The 17,944-nt window shown below is 41.5% G+C and overlaps 1 protein-coding gene across 2 annotated transcripts in view; it reads left to right on the top strand.

Annotated features, from left to right (window-relative positions):
* The first annotated feature begins 20 nt into the window (after positions 1-20).
* Positions 21-17,944, top strand: part of atp11a (ATPase phospholipid transporting 11A) — a 35,760-nt gene continuing 17,836 nt past the window's right edge. For both annotated transcript variants that reach the window (XM_062380865.1, XM_062380866.1), the window contains exon 1: positions 21-402. In XM_062380865.1, the coding sequence (XP_062236849.1) occupies positions 358-402 (45 nt within the window). In that variant the 5' untranslated portion in view covers positions 21-357. The remainder of the gene's footprint in view (positions 403-17,944) is intronic.

Below are 17,944 nucleotides of genomic sequence, written 5' to 3'. Positions count from 1 at the left end.
CCGCGGCGCGCGACCCAAACAGATTACCGGGACACGCGCAGTTGTGGAGCGGTAGCGCGCGCCAGGCGGACGGAGGTAACTTCATGTACAGGAGGAGCGCACTTATCTGTACCTGCGAGAAACTGCGTGAAACCCCGCTCCGCTCCTCCACCTCTCACCGGAGCCTGTCGGTGGAGTGCTGCGGGACCCAGCCCTGTTCTCTTTCTCCATCCAGGAAGACGAGCGGACGGAGAAAGTCATGGAGCGAGGAGGAGATTTAAAGAGAAGCTAGCGCTCCCAGCCCCGGCAGCCCCGCGGAGAGAACACCGCTGACGCCCCGCAGAACAGAAGAAGTGTCCGGGGAGAAAGGGGAACAAGATGGGGATGGATCTCAGCACCCTCCGGACCCTCATCAGCAGATATGTAAGTTTTTATTTTGTTTTCAGTAAACAGTCCAGCCTCCAGCCACTGTTGGTTTCAGATTCCGCCGAAGCAGCCACTCATCCGGATTAAGTTACACTCAGGAAAGCGAGTGGAAAGTAGCTGAATGGGGAAATAGGGAGGAAACACTTTGAAGACACCATCAGCCATTAGTCTTATTTTACAGGAAGTTGTGGTTTTGACTTATTTTGAAGTTGAAATATCTGCAAGAATATTTCACAATCTACTTAAACACTTTTTATAACACTACTATAACAATAATTTATCATTTTTATTAGAGCCAGACAGCATTGCCTCAAATTCTATCAAGAATCAACAAGAACATATTGACAAATATATTCTGATAATTATTGATATTGTATTATTGTCCAGGGCTACTCAAAACCCAGTTTTTACTTCAAAGAGTCCTACTCTTAATCTTAAAACAAATTTTGTGGATTGAAAAACAGTATAAAAATGTTACTTAATATTAGTGGAGTATTTATGTTAGATCGTTATATGTTAGAATAATGGGTTAACGTGCATTATTTTGAATGAGACTTTGCATGCACGCATCCGCCAGGTGTTATTTTATATAGTCACATGTGTTATTTATAAAGATGTAATTTAAAGCAGTGGAGCTGACACTGTTGAGCCACAGCTGCAATCATACCTTCACTCAACATTTGCACTTTAATAAGAGAAAGGTGGAGTCAGAAATGATATCACCAGATGTAATGCAGCATTCTGGAGAGGATATACATTCATGACAGAACACGCAGGCAGACAGACATGATTTGTCTTCTCAACGTATGGAGGTGTCAGTTTCAGAATCAGTGAAATCTAATTTGTATGAACATATAAATCAACGCGCTTTCTGAATGCAGCCAGTTGAAGCTTTTATTTTGTAGTTCTTACACGTTTTCATTCATAGATATTTTCCCGTTACCTAAACAGTGATTAAGTCACTATGGAGCATCTCCTGTGCTATTCGCTCTCATTTATTATGCTCTTTCCTCCAGTTGACCATACCCTACAAATGGAAGAGTCGGCCACATGAATTATGTAATCCAGTTGTCTTTCCCCTGCTAGTCAAATCGATGGCCAGCAGTGGAGTAACCGGCCTGTAAGGCTATGGGTTGCGTTAGGCTCCTCTGTGATGTCTTTGACAATAATCCAGACAGAGCAAACCCCTCTCACATGAGAGATAGCAAGCTTCATACCAAGGCTCCACGCTCAGCTGAGGCTTAGACACAGACTCCCAACTGTTGCAAATGGCTGATTAGATAAGTCCCGCTGTGTGCAGGGTGAAATGGAGCCTTGTAGTAAGAAACCTGCCGAGACAAGCCTTTGATTGGAAGGATGTGGGATGCTGATGAGGTCTGCTGCTGTAATTGATCTGGAAATAACTGCTTTAGGCATATGGGTAAATTGATTGTATTGCCGTTACAAAAACCCGGATGCAAAGAGATTGCTGAATACAAAAATTAGGGCTCGGAGCCTTTATGTGTTTGTCAATACGGTGCTTTTAGGAAATATCAGTCAATACTATAGGAGCAAGTGGGACGGGAGGGAGGGCTCTAATTCTGACCACATCTTGAAAATGAACCTAATTATAAATTCAGTCTATATTTAAAAGCCTGATGTATCCATTTGCTGCGCTCTTAAGAATTCTCATGATTGTATGAGACGTCAGAAAAGGTAACTTGCTTCCATCTACAGCCTGGGACAAGATGCATGTTACTTGTCTTTCATGGCAGTTTTCCCTGTTCGATAGATAGAATATCAACATGAAGGGTCAATTGTTCTTAAGGCAGTTCAATTTGATAATTTTTCTAATATCCATGATGTCAACATTGTTTTTAAATGCACTACATTCTTCTACCATCATTTATCAGTAGCTTTTATCCAGGAAGCAGCCGTCCTTGTGGGCTGACAGTCATTACGATTCGAGCGTGTTGAGATCTGTCTCAGGAAAACGCCTCAAACAGCTGGGATTCAGACACAGACTGAATTTTATGGAGTCATAAATAATCCTGGTAGTTTCATGGTAACTGAACAATATTACAAACCAGTAATCAAACAATAAAAACAAGCGGATTCAGTGAAAACACCTCAAAACCAACCCAAACAAACCTTAGTATGTAGAACGTATGAAATGTGATCAATATAAATATCACAGCGACTTTCATATGGATTGAATTCTGAGTCTATTGATGTATTTGCAAATAAAATATCGCAGCGGAGATGGTACATTTTGTTGAAACTACTCAAACACATTTAATCCTTAGCCTAAATAAAGTCAGCTGAGGTCACGCTGTAGCCTCCTCATGTAGAGCATGTAGAGTTGTAGTCTTTGTGGCTGTCACTCCTGCTCAGGCTGAATGAGAAGCAAAATGTAGTCACAGTGACGGGCAGGAGCACTGAGACCCAGTGTACTTGTACTGTATTCTTCCCCTTTCTTTGTCTTCTCTGGGTTGTTTTAGGCTCTGAAAGTTTTAAAAGACACTTTTTTTATCTGTCAGGATCTATATACTCACTCCTCACTAATGGACGAGTGTTAGAAATCTATGTGATTGTTCTTGTTCTGAAGTAGCTGCTGTACTTCTCTATTTACTGTGGAGAGTAAATCGTGATAAAGTCATAACAGCAGTTTCCTGCTGCTGAAATTAGGTGATAACTGGTTTGCTGAGGGTGCATGCGTTTACAAAGCATCATGGGTAAAATTAGCCCATAATTTTGTTTCTGTCAAAAGGCTCCACTTCTATGAGCACTGATCTTTGAAAATCCTGATTTTAGGACACTTAGTGTTGTTTGAAGTTATTTCCGTAATAATCAAAGACTCCTCGAGCCTTCTGAAAAATAATCTGTCTGCTGCTTGATTATTTTTAACATGTTTCCTCTCCAAGTAATCATAGTGGATGTGTCCCCTTGCTTGTGTTTTATGACAAACAACAAAAAATCAATATTGTTCACATATGAAAGTATTAAGTAATGTCAGTATAGTTAATCAGTTCTTACTTAAATTTCAGTTTATTTCATACGAACTCAGTCATATCAGGCTACCACCTTCAGTCACCACTTTTAATACAGGGGAGACATGTGCATTATGTCCAATGAAAGATTAATATGTTTACATTAGGGCTGCAATGATTATTTCATTCGTTAATTCTAGTGAAAAGTTATTTCCCGTCTGAGTCATAATTGTCTTTTGATTTTCCTCCACTGACAGATTCAACATCGATTAAATGAGAAAGAATAGGTGTATGAGGAAATCAATGGGAGCCAAGGCATTGCATAGTTAATCTAATGTTATCTACACTGAATGTCTTTGAAAAGATCTTCCATCTTGAATAATGAGAGAATCCAAACTGAGGAGCTGCAGTTGTTTTGCAGCTTTGAGTGAAACAAGGTGAAGTTATCATGTCTCTGTGTGTGGAGGTGGGCTGAAGCTGTCGGGCAGCATTCCTCTGCTGCTGACTAATCTTGATTCCTGGACAGGAAGCGCCTCTCCTCTGCGTCTGCTTGGCTTCCTGCCCTCTCATTGAGTGTTGGGTTACCGGCGTTGGCTATACCTTCACCCATTTAATCCAGTTTAATGTCAAAGCTAAGACAAACACTGATCTCCTCCTGCTCACAGTCTACCTGTTGCACGTTCTCATCGTAATCAAGACTAAGCGCTTTGAGTGAGTGAGTAGTGGTTGGTGGTCATATTGTTGCCTCAGTAGTGTTGCTGTTACTTCATGCAGGTTTGTAAGTGGGGAGTGGAATACAGTAATAGCCAGGTGACGCAGAGGGCAGCGGATCACATGAACTCATTGCCGTTGTCTGGTTGTCAATAATTCATAAGCACGCCGGGTGGCAATGTGGGCTGATGATAATGCAGCTTGATGTGGTATCTTCCACTGCCGGCCTGTCTTACTATGGGGTGCAGGGACACCCACAGGTGCTAGAAAGCACTGATAGCCTAGACCCTCTAGAGATGATGATGACGGGACAGTAATGTGTGTCTGAGGTCACTTTTCAGGACTTTTAAAACGTGCAATTTTTTTATTTTGAAAGACTATCGTATCGTTGGAAATCTATATGGTTGATTCTATAGCTCCTGTTTGGCAGTAACAGCTGATTTTTCCTCCTCATGCTAATCAGTTAACACCTGCCCGTCTATACTGGCCACAGCGTGTCCCAGGGTTAACCTCTATACCTAAAGGATTTGCCGGCTCTTGCTAAGCCACTCGGTCTTGGGATTGTTTGGCTGCTTGACTTTACTGCTGTCACTTTTCAATCTTATTTGGCCGCGTGTGTCATATTCAATGCTCAGCAAAAAACAACTAGTGATACGTGTCATGATTTAGTGTTTGACTGAAAGCTGGGCTTAGTTTGTGAATGCTAGAATCAGTGGCCTTCCATGAAATCTGACACGATTTGTGTGTTTCTTCTATTCTAAAAACGAGTTCCCAAATTGTTGTGTAATTGTTTTATTTCTCTGAACTGATAACTGATTATTTGATTGTTTTTATTGGAGCAGTAAAATATTTCCTGTAATTCACTAAACAAAGAAAAAATACAAGTATAAAAGCTTAATAAATGTCCAAAGCTGTAATAATATTTGGACAAAACCTGAACATGCTCAGACAATTATTGTATCACTGTTTTTTTTATAGTTTCCATCCTCTCTCGTCTCCTGAGGAGTGTGCGCTCCATTAAGAGCGAGTATCAGTGTTGTTGCGGTAACATTAACAGTGTATTACAGCCCATTGGACGAGGAGACAGATGATGGATCGCCCTGGGTTAATGGTGCGTGGAGGTCTCTATCCAAAGAGAGGCCAGTACAGGGAAGACAGAGAGAGAGATGCTGTTTGAACTCAGGCCTTTGTAATAACGTTGCTCCAGGTCGCCTGTGAAAATGCTGAGGGGGTAGATACACCTTAATGTTCTCCCTGTCTGAGCGAATGATCGCTGGTCCACTCGCTGCTGGAAAACACCATTCCCCATGGTCCTCATGCCAGAGAGGGAGAAGGAGAGCGGGAAACGTGAAGTAACCACCCCCTGCCTCTAAATGCTGATGGTGCACTCTGCAGACACCACCCCCCACCTCTCCCCCTTCAATTTAGCCCTAACATCTCACCCCTTTCTCCCTCTCTTTGCTTTGTTTACTTGAGACATTAGCCAGAGATTGAACTATTGATTATCTGGATTATTGGCATGTAGCACTTCACCTCTAACTGAACGTTGACACAGGAAGTGAAGCTACATTTTGCCTTGACTTGCAAGAAATTTAGCTTTTGCTCTTTCTAGTCCAATTAGGTGGATTGACAGACTATCGACCCATAATAAAACAACCACGGTGCTTTCAGACATTTTCCAGAGGGGCTAAATGTGAGGACTCAAATGTCTGAGTCAGTTGCTGCTCATTTTTTCTGGAACGAGTGAGCCCGTCCAAAAGGAAAACTTGTCCCTTCCAGAAGATGCACTTACAACAGTTACAATGGAAGCGAATGTTCAGTGTTTAGTCGGCACTGAAGCCAAATGAGTCGTGCACATGAAACAGCATTGATTATTCTGTCAAAATATCAATGCACTTTGGCAGCCACCATGAACTGCACAACAGTGATCCTCTCTCACCACTCTGTCAGTCTGCCCGAGCAGCGCAGCATCATGTGATATAATTCTGAGCGTTCACATCACTGCACTCTGAAGCGTCTCTGATGGAATTGAGATGACATGTTGTCGTGTTGGAGACAAAATGGACTGTGTGTAATTTTTGGTTTGCTCATGACAAGGCGACAGTCGTTCAGTTTGGACTCTGACATCAAATGATTTGGTCATTCATTTTGTTTTATTCTGAAGTAAAGAATGGCAATGAAATGTTGAAGATATCTCTCGATGAGTATCGGACCCAAAAATAGAAGCTTCTCACTGCTGGAGTTGTGTTAGAGGTGTTTCTCACAATCGTCTTGGATAATTCTGTGGTAGAAATAGATCCGGCAGACAAGTGTACCCAGACTGGAAGAAGTATTACCCAGGAGATGAATATAAATAATGGAACAATGGTCACATAAATATATTCCTCTGAGTGCATCTTTCCTAAGGATGAGCCCAAGTGACAGGACCGAACCCTTTTATAGGTGCGATGTGAAGCATTTAAACATGAATAAATAATCACCACATTAATATTTGAGTGTAATAGCCACAAAACAAAAGAAGCCACTGATCCATTTACAGCAGTACCTTTTACAAGATGTGTCACCAGGTTGGATTAGGCCATTAAACTGCTGGATTGCAAAAGATGTTTCAGGAAGGAAGAGCTTTTTTTTAATTAAAACTCTCAAAAGGTTTGGAAATAGTAGGATCAGCCTTCCAGTAAGGGTGCAGGTTTCTGTTCAATTAAGTTAGAAAACTCTAGATTAAACTTTAAGTATTAAGTGGTGTTAAAGATTCACACACAGTAAATACAAGTCAGCTGCAGAAGCATCTTAGAAAGAGTTGATGCCGGCACTGGTGGGTGGAGTTGAGTAGCTGCAGCGCTCAGTGGAATGGGCCTGCTCCATGTTTTGCTCATTGAGCCAGCGAAGTGTTTTGCCAACAGCATTGGCGAAGTTGTATATGTGTTCATTGAGTTATTTACCTTTGTTTCATGATGGGTTGTTTGGTGACTTAGCCTTAACAAAGTGCATTTCACAACAGTTGCACAACATAAAGCTTTTTTGTACCACTACTTCAACTGTAAATGTGACTCTGTGTGAGGTCACAACCACACTTGGGTCTTTTAATCTCAATAGCTGGAGAGTGTGAGGTTCTTGCAATGATCTCATATCCTGTAATCCATTTCCACCACGGTCCTACACCCCGGTCATGTGACTGGTCTCATGAGAACCACATGAGGCCATTAGGTTCCCCTCACCCTCTGATCCGCCGTGTGATTTGTTCTCCCTCGGAGATAATGTGATAATCACGCTTGGTGCAAGGCAGTTGTTGGAACTTGTTGTGACCCTTGATGAAAATATATATTTCTCATCCCCTAGGAATGAAAGACAATAAGTCAGTGGTAGAAGTGAGTGCGTTGGAAAGAGCGAACCTGTTTATCCCGTTGTTGTCGAGGAGATAAGGAAGAACAAACTGACCACACAGTAATGTTCTCCTCTCTTGCACCCTCTCACATGAGCTGTGTGTGTGTGTGAGATTGAAGAGCAGCAGGATTCATGGGCACATGACAGTGTGATGCCGTGAATCGGACAGAACAGTGGGGCTCAGTTGGTAATGTAATAAAGTGAAGTCAAAACAGCACAAAGCATAGTTTACATAACAGTCATTTAACATAACGCACTTAACGAGAGGAGCCGACTGCAGGCATATTATCAGGACAGCGTTAGGACAGTTGAATATTATAAATGAAAACAAATTTTTGAGTGCATTTGTTTTTTTTTGTTACATTAGCTGAAGAGCAACAGCTTTTCAAAAGTTCAAACTGGAAGCTGAACAAAAAACTAAAGGCTCTAGAAAGAGAGGCTAGAATTAGCATTTGACTTCAGGTCTTTATCAGTTGATCATCATGTGACTGATGAGGAGTCCCTGGAGCCCGGACCAGCGACACCAACCAGGAGGGTGGACCAGTTACTGAGGAGTCCGTTTGACCGGCAAACAGACAGAAAAGTAATGGAGAGAGACAGAGAGATAAAGGTCAGACAGACTTGAATAATCAGTGAGGCCTCATTAAAGAACTAATGCCAACTCCTGCTCACACAGCCCCAGACTCCAACATGGCGGCAGTTAGTCTCTGACAGGGAATGAATTCACTGCTCAGATGATGAGAATGAAGAGGCTTATTCAGGTAAAGCTCTCATTTCCTCAAATATGTCACCGCCTCGTTTCTCATGTTTTTGTTTCATCTAGTTTCTCTCTGCGTCGTTGCTTTTTATGAAAAAACTTTTATTTGGCCTCGCTTGACATCTGAACACTGCCACAGCAACGGTTGAAGCTTCGAGGAATCTGGGTCAGCCGTAGATCGCAGTAACCTAGAGATCTGCTGGTACACTGTCAGGAAACATCTGATATCACTTTGTCTGAACTCACACTGCTTTTCTGCAAGTCTACAAAAGATTTGTCAATATGTAAAGATTCAGTGTTTAATCCTACTTCACTTGTGGCATACAAACTATTGTTACTTTCATACCCAGACTTCCTGTAAGGTGACCTCACCACGGCTTTGGCCCATTTCCTATCCACTAACATGGAGTAGACAGCTTTTATGCAATATACTGCCTTTAGGTGGGGATTGAGACACTTTGGCTTCACTTTAGGGGAGCTGTCAGGTTGTCCGTCTTCATATTCTGTCTATGATTTGAGATGATGGAACAGCAGTGCACATTTTAAGTTTGGCCGTCTGTTACAATAACGTTGTTCTTTCTCTTTTTTTTGTCACAGTCAGTTAATAAATAAGTTTACAGACCACGATTCAGCATCAATTTGAACAACTCATCGATCATTTCTCTGTCATTATCCAGCAGCAGAAATGTTCCAGTTCAGCTTGTCAGGGTTTGATGCTTTTCCAAGTCAGAATAAATCATTACCTCCTGCTGTGGATGTGAAAACGTCAACTCGGGCTGCAGGAAATTATAATTGTAATTTTCTGCTATTTTATAAACTTTAAATATATAAAGGATTTTTTTTATATGGCAGATTAATTGGGAAAATATAAATAATTTGACCTCATTTTATTACAGTGGTTGTAGAAATGCAGAGGTAGACACTTAGGTTTATAGTGTGTGTGTGTGTGTGCTGGAATAATTACTGGCATCACAAACAGTGTAATGAACACCATCCAGCAGCTGTGTGCAGGACAAACATTAGGGAAGACCAAAAAGTGCTCCCATTAGCGAGTATAGGATAAAGGCAGAGAGGCTGAAAAGTTAGGGGAATAAACACTTTGGCAGAAGTAACACAAAAGTATTAAAAGCATTTTGGTGCTTTTCTCTGAGCTCCTGAGAGACGAGTAGACAGAGTTACATTACAGCAGGAAGTGAAAGCACTAACGGAGTGTGGTGAGACGCATGTATACAAGCCCAAAAGCTAATGGCATCGTCACCATGAGGAAAATAAAAATGTCTGAACAGTTGAAACTTGATTGACGAAAGCCCCACAGGACTTTTTGCTGTTACCAGTAATATGAAAGCACAACGGCTTTTACCATAAATGTTTTATAGGTGAGTGAGCCAAGTCTGATATTAGTGGAAACTAAAATGTTGAATGTGAAAGACATACGTGCAGTGGATTATGTTTTTGTTGTATATACCTGCAAGAATCAGTTAACTTGTAAAATTTGTTGGAAAATGGGAAAGATTAGAAGAAATGTGTTTGTTTATATGCACGTTCTCCTCATGGCTGCATTGTCCACATATACTCCAGCTTCCTCCCGCAGTCTAAAACATGCAGATTAGATCGATAAGAGACTTTATTGCCCGTAGGTGTGAACGATTGTATGTCAGCCCTGTGATTGACTGGTGACCAGTCCAGGTTGCTCCCTGCCTCTCACCCAAAGTCAGCTGGGAATTGCTCCGACCCCCCACAACCCTCACAGGATAAGCAGTATTGATAAAGGATGGATTGACTGACAGGTCGGCTTTTAACACACTCATGGTACATTCACACTTATAACTCTTATGCATCAAAATTGACCCGGTAGTGAAACCAGTAGAAAAGGGGATTTACTCTCTTAACTCTTTCACTTTTTAAGGTTATTTTTTTTTTTCGATATGAATTTTCATCATCTCAGAAAACTTTGAGTATAGCTGACCTTCAAAAGTCATTCTCCTGCACAGAAACCATATAGCCAGCATGTTTAATCCACTAAATACTCCTCAACGTATCTGGGAGGGAGCGTGCTATCGCTGCAAAAATGTGCAGTGTTACCCTCTCGTAACAGCCCATTGCTTTTAAATGGTGCTGCTGGAGTTATTTTTGGTTGTGTCCACAAATCAATGCAGGCACTTAATGTGACCTGGGTACCACACACACACACACACACACACACACACAAACACACACACACACACACACACACACACACACACACACGCACACACACACACAGATGCTCATAGATTCATTAAAACACACACAGATTTGCTGAGTGTAGAAGAACAGGTTTACAGATGCATTTCCGTAACACTTACTATTCTGGTTTATTTTTTTGATTGCATGAGAAATATGGGTTGTCGGGCTAATTCAATTGGCTCAGTGTACGATTTGTTGTGTGAAATAAGACAAATTAATTTAAGAAATGGTTATTTGGGGAAAAGTAGATTTTAAGTTTTTACAGAGTTTTCTGTGTTCTAGGATCTCTGCACATTCTTGAAGTTTTACTCTGATGTTTGTGAGAAGCACTGCATTAATGGTGAGTCATTGAGATTTAAAAGACTTTACATTTATTCCCATGTGACTTAAATGCAACTTGAGGTAGAGTCATGGGGAGGGGTGTCATGTGACCACCAGCAGCACTCCCCTCTAATCCCTCTCTTTCACACACACACACACACACACACACACACACACACACTAGCAGACACAATAAAGCAAGTATGACCAGCGTGTATGCGTATTTCCTCGACAAGAATGACACAGGAAATCCACAACAATGCTCCTCTATCCAGCTCTGAGGGAAAAGCAGAGTAGGTGGTCTATTATCTGACCTGCCGCCTGCCTTGCATCTATCCTGCATAATCCTGCATCTACTTCATTAAGTGCACTAACTGCTTAAATCAGCTTAAACGTACCTAAATCTGTGCTTCTAGGATGTGGCTTTTTATAGGGCCAAGTATAATCCTGATGCAAAGGAAAAATGCCTGGGGAAGACACTGAGTATTTGTAATTTGGGGTATTTCAGTCATCAAATTTAAATCCAGAGCAGGGGGTCATGCATATACAGTGTTGGAAAGCAGGTGTGTTATTCCAGAGCCCATCTGAGATCTGCTCTGTGAAAATCAGGCTAATGAATTTCTCTGTATAGATAACAGAAGCATTGAGGTCACGTCATTCTCCTCCTCTCTTCTTCCCTCCTTTCATTTTGGTCCAAGGAGTACAGCATCAAAACACACACTGTCCCTTTGGTTCATTTAATGATAAGGGAACTTAAAATGAGCATCTGGCTTAGTAGGAGGTCTGGAGTTGGGTGGAGGTCTGGATCTCCAAACCTTGTCCAAGTTCAGATGCATTTGTGAACAGCAAAAACAAAAGATAAGTTTCCTCTCCTTTTCAACTATTAGATGCCATAAGGTTATGTAAGGACATGCGGATGTAATGAAAAAAATCACTTGTTCCACGCACACACTCACCAGTACAAACGCTGAATTGTAAAATCTAGTGACTCTGCTCTCATGTGATCAGGCCGTGTGTGTGTCTGTCTGTCTCTGTGTGTGCGTGTGTGTGCGTGTGTCTGTGTGTGATTACAAAGTGGTGACGGCTGGAGGGGTCAAATCACTAAATCCCCCAGAGACAGACAATTGCAGACAGTTTGCTTTATGACTGTCTTTGGTTTAACTGATTAGTATTCTGTTGTCTAATCTCTGGTAATGCCACCGTGCCTTCACACACAGGAACACACACCCCACAATCACAGATTTCCTCTAACATGTGTCAGTCATCTCTCCTTCACTGGAGTTTGTCCCTTTCAGTCTGGCCTGCAGCTCCTCCTGCCAGCTCCACTATTAAGGTAAAACCTGTACTGAGGCTTGTGTCACCATTTGTTCGGGACACATAATCAAAGATCCCAACATAAATCCACTAGCTACTGCTGAACCAGCACTATAGGTTCTACCACCAGGGATTTACAGGGGACTTATTGCCCTTTCCCTGTTCTGACTGTTGACATCAGTGGACGTTTACATGGTCCTCATAAGTGAATGCAGTCTGATGGATCTGTTAATCTGGCAGATTGGTAGTTTAGGGTTTCACCCTCAGAACCTTTTAGAATTTGGTTATAGTAGTTTGATGCAGACGTTTTGAAGTTTCTGACAGTGGAACCAAAGGAAAAGAGTCATCAGGATTAGTTGATATCACATGCAGTTTGTGTAGCTTAAACTTCATGTCAGTTTTTCTGAAAGTCTAAATTGAAAATCTTGAACACTTGCTGTCGTCCACTTCTCTTCAACGCTCGGCTCTAAACACTGCATCATTATCTGAGGTTACGGGGGGCCGTTTAAAGGTGGATGTCTGGCTTGTTGGCCCGGATGAGGCTGAACGACACAGTGACAGATGGGGAACACAGCTGGTATTTAATCTGTGACTCAGGGACACAAACAGCATCGCACACTTTTTTATAAACCTTTTTTTTTTTATGTCACATGCACGTGTAACACAACAATATCCACAGCACATGTTGACATTTAATTGTTAATCCTCAAATTAATTTGCATTGTGGTCGTTATCTTTCGTACATACTGCAACAGTTAATCACTTCACTGTCTCCCAGACCTCCCAGCTGTGTTATGGCAACAGATCTCCATGTGCAACGTGCACGTAGCTTAAAACACAAGCTAATACATGTTCACTTCTACCTGGTTTAAATCATTAAAAGCCTATCGACAGCAATCATGACAAATCTGGAGCCTGCTGAAAATGTTCTGTTGAAGCACTTTCCTGCCAGTGTTATGTGCAGTAGTCATTACACACTCACACACACAAACACACACACACACAGAGAGTTACACACACTGTTTTATGTATTCAATGCCTTGTGATTCAGCAAAGAGGAGGTGATTTCTCTTATCTCCATAGTTCAGCGGCAGCAGAGAGATAAGACACATTCATGAGGCCTGTGTGCCATCGTGTTTGCATATGCAACCCTGATGTATACCACAGGATTTAGATGTGTGAGTGTCTCAGTAAGCGGTATCGCATAGAGCAGGTTCTCTTCCATAGCTCTCTGTCGAGAATCATTTTCAGCGCTGCCTGTTGCAGTAACAGATAAAATACTTAAAAGCCGGTCATCAGTGGAACAAAAGCTCAGCCTTTTAAAAGCTTCACACACACAACAAGTCGTTTGTGTGTGTGTGCGTGTGTGCGTATTTATGTTGCAGTGATTCCTCTCTGCTGCTCGCATGTATCCAGTAATGTTATCTTCACTTTACAGGCATCACACAGTAGCGACTGTAGTGCATGAGATGGAAAACCTTCCTGATAGTTGTTTCCTGGAGGCTGGAGTTTGTGCAATAAACTTCTAACACATCTCAGTACATCCACAGTACTAAGGCTACATTTGAAAACACATTGTTTCTCTTTTATGTCGAGGAAACAGGTTACATTGAATGTGTTCTTTGGAGAACAGTGCTGTAAGCTTAAGTGGGAGCTGTTTGGAATTTAAGATAAAGTCACCATCAGTTAAAATGGTTGTAGCAGGTCACACAATACAAGTGTTAGTAAAACCGATTCTTATCGTGGAGTTAGAGATTATGCAGCTATCTTCATATTCTTCATTCATGCTAGTCATCATAATGCTGTGCAGAATGTCCCTTGAGGCAATTTGTGAGTGGTTTCGTATTCATGTTGGTCTTGTCACCCACCTTCTCTCAGCAGAACAACACAATAATTATCTGGTTAATGGGTAATTTTTATAACCCATAATCAAATTACTGTTCTATGGTGGCCCAGTAAATTTGCCCGGCTCTTCTCTTGTTTTTCAATCCCTCTTTCCTCCTCTTGTGGCCTGGGTGTGGGTTTGTTTTTAGGAAGTGTGTGTGTATGTGTCACTGTGACCGGATGGGTCCAGCTCTTCCTGTTTACAATTTGCTCTTCTGTTCCTGAAGAGCATATTGCCCAGTGTGGCTTTAGTTGCTGACTCTAATGTTGCATTCAGGTCATGTGGGAATAAAGAATGTTATCTAAAATCCCAAATTTAACCTGAAAGTGACCTCGGAAAACTCTTTTTCTGCTTGTGAAGGCGTTATCTTAAGCAAACCTGTAAAGAATTCTTATTTTATTCATAATTATTTAACGTAGAGCCAAAGAGATTTTAGTTTGATATTTACACACATTTTCAGGTATATTCTTGACATGTAAGTAAACATCGTCTCCTCCTCCGTTTTCTTTGCATGCATTTTAAAATATCTTCCCTGCGTTAGTTTCACTTCCTTTAAACACTCGCACAGACGCACACACCTGTGGAAACACACGCTTAAATGTCCTGTTTGGATGAATTTCGGTATCGAGCAAAGAAATAGATGAAAACACACTCACCACAAAAACACACAAACAAAAACCGTGCTCTAGAATAATAAGGGAAGTGGGGCTATTCTTCTCATCTAAATTTGGACCAGTGACAACAGAGGTAACATGTTATGTCATTGTCTTGCGTATGCCTGCTCTCATATATGTTTGATGTGGCAGGCGTGTGTATGTGTGTGATTCCCAGAAAGACTCCCTTTGCTTTCTAATGATGAAGCTCCAAGGAAAGTAGATGTGGCTGCTGATCGGTACAGACAGAAACAAAACCGGCACACTCTCTCCATCCTTCTCCCCTGACCACAAATGTTTCCCTTCCAACTATAAATACACACGCTGAAAACCTGCTGCGTCCTGAAACATAAAACGCACACAGCTAAAAGTGATTATCAGGGTCCAGAATAGCCCAAAGTCTCGGGTTACATTCAAAAGCCGAAGGCCCGAGCTAGGTTTTATTTTATAAGCCCAGCTTTTATTTTGTAAAGATGCCGTTTTATTTGATTAAACAGAGACGGGCTTTCATGTAAAAAGCATGAATGCGGATGAAAGCTAAACATAATCGATAGGAGGTAGATTGTCTGGTTTAGAGGCCGTCCAGGTTGTGGTGAGAGATGGGAGTGCCAAGAGGTGAGAAAACCAATAAAGGTGCATTACGGGGAAAATGGAGGCGATGACAGTAAGAGAGGAGGCGCAGTCACTGCCATCCGCCTCCATTCACTGTATCTTATCCATACAGATAATCATCATTTTCTAAGATCATCAACTCTTAATGCATCTGTACTTTACATAGACGACTCACAAACTCTATTCCTCCTATACTAGCTCTTACTCAGGCAAATGGCAGATATAACAAATGAGAACCGTAAGTTTAACGCCGACAGGCAAGTGATTACATGTTGAGCTGTTTTAGAAAATGCGTTTAAGTCCAGACATTCCCTTGAATTTTCAGGAGGGAGAATAAAGCAGGAAAATGTCAGAGTGAGCGAGTGGGCGGGTTGATGACGTTTCTAACACGCATTCGAGGCAAGACTAAAGAATACAAAGGTGAAAGAAGAATGCCATACAAGTAGAAGATGCTGACAAAAATATCAACTTGGAGAGACAAGGATATTCATGAGCTTCTTTCACATTTTACGGACACTTTCTGGAGTTGGAGGAGCTGATTAACTTGGCTTATCATAAGACTGTAAAGACAGGTAAACAGCTGGATCTGCCTCTGTGCAAAGGGAAAGAAAATCATCCTTTTAGCACAAAATGAGCCGTCAAATAGAAGGAGCAGTTTGTGATGTGACACATTTAGCAGTAGAACGCCTGTAGTGATGAAGATTAAACCAGAATTAATTGCACACCTATTTTCAGTAGCTGCAGGGGAACAGAAACCAGATTCTACTACCAATGATTAAAAGACACATCATGTGAACCACTGTGCTGTGTGTTGTGTGTAGGTTCCTGCTCCGTATGCAGTCAACTCACAGGAAGTGTGTAAGAAATGTGTTGGCCGAAGCAGACGGCGCAGGCAGGTGGGCGTGAAGAGGAGAAACAGCAACGCCGTGTGGGCGACAGAGTTGGCAAGCTGTCCATGTGATCTGTTTTTTTATCAACCAGTTAGTGCGGTTCTTCTCTGATGCAATGGTTGATTGTGTATTTATTTTAGAACAGACCATTAGGAATTTACTGTCCCTCCTCACTGGCCCTCCGATAAAGGAAAGACGAGGGCACTGAAGACATGTGTACATCTTGCAGATATCAGTTTATTATTCATACATCAGTTTTCTCCTTCTTTCCATGTCCCTACCTTTGCTCTCCAATGGATGATTAGAGGTCACAAGATATAAATAGCTCTCCATTTCAAAGAAGGTAACCTTAGAGCAGTGAGTTAACTGGTTATTGTCTGTGTGCAAGTGGAAGACACACAAACACACACACACACAAACACACATGTAGAGAAACTGGGACATGCAGCCTCTTGACACTCAATCTCATTGACCGGTCAACAGATTATTGTCAACTCTTGTTAGCTTGTGTGTGTCTGTGTGTGTGTCTGTGTGTGTGTGTGTGCTAATAACTTTTAAGCGACTTAACACCATGTTTATTTGTTCTGATGCTGTGACTGACAGCTGTTTTTGACTGAAAGAAAGAGAGAGAGGGGATTTGGTGTGTTCAAAGTTCAGCTCTCTCGTCCAGGCCTGCCTCTCACTACGGCTACTAAAGCTGAAAACGACCAGGGGCTTAAAGATGACTGTGGCCTGCTGTGACATGAATGCCCTCTGCACACAAGTCAGATTGAGGCTGTTGATGACTTTTCTCATTTTTTTTTAAACTTACAATCGCTTCATGATCAATTTTGCAAGGTCACTTAAAGATTTTATGAATGGCTGATTTGGAAAATGTAGTGTTTTCAGAGGGTGGTTAAACCTTCGGGTTTTTATCTGTGACCTTCTCCTTTACACTGGCTTGAGGGATTAATTTAGAGGTGGTAATTGCCAATGAGCTTCTTTTGTAAAAACCTAGCTGTGCAAAAAGTTCCCTACTTGCATTTTTTATATTGGAGTTGATCAATGAAAGGATTAATGGACTGCAGGGAGTTTATCCTTGTCTGTGCTCCCCTCATCCGGCTGGTCATAAAGTGCATGTGTGAGTTTAACACTGCAAGTCTGGTCCTGTCTGAAATCCTTTAAGTCAAAATATCTGACATGCATGTTTTAGGTGTAGCTGGTGTCTCAGAATACAAATACCAACCTCTGCAGTGTAACGTGTATTTGTTCTTGTCCGTATATCTGACAGACTTTAAGCTCTGTGTTGCGATTTGTAGTTCTTAGTGTATATTAGAAATATGTAAAAGATGACAGATATATTCTTTGCGTCCATAATATTGGGTGGATGTAAACAACAGCATGAAATTGAAAAATGCAAGAAGCAGAAAAAGGGGCAAGAACATAAACTGAATGGCAGAATTTCAATGTTTGGGCATTTTTAACTCAAATGTTAAGAATGAATGAAATATTAGATATTTGAGGTTTTTGAGACATTTAGCAAAATTGGCACATTGGATTTAACATAAACCAATCAGACGACACAAGGAAGCGATGGTATTCTGAGGCACTGGCTGTTTCTGGCAAATAGAGAAGGGACTGAGAAAATAAGCAGTTTAAAACAAAATCCCTTCTAACACGGTGTCATCTTCATTAAAGTCGTTTGTTCAGTTGATGTGAACATTAAAAATATCCCAGCAGGAAACAAGTACAACAAAATATCAAAAGAAAACAAAAAGAGATGAGCATTGATGGCGGTGAGATCTGTCCTCCGTCTTATCAGTCAGTTTGTGTATGCA

This window comes from Platichthys flesus, chromosome 22, assembly GCF_949316205.1.
Source record: "Platichthys flesus chromosome 22, fPlaFle2.1, whole genome shotgun sequence".
Lineage (NCBI taxonomy): Eukaryota > Metazoa > Chordata > Actinopteri > Pleuronectiformes > Pleuronectidae > Platichthys > Platichthys flesus.
The sequence above is the reverse complement of the archived record's forward strand: the minus strand, read 5'-3'. Positions and strand labels throughout refer to the sequence as shown.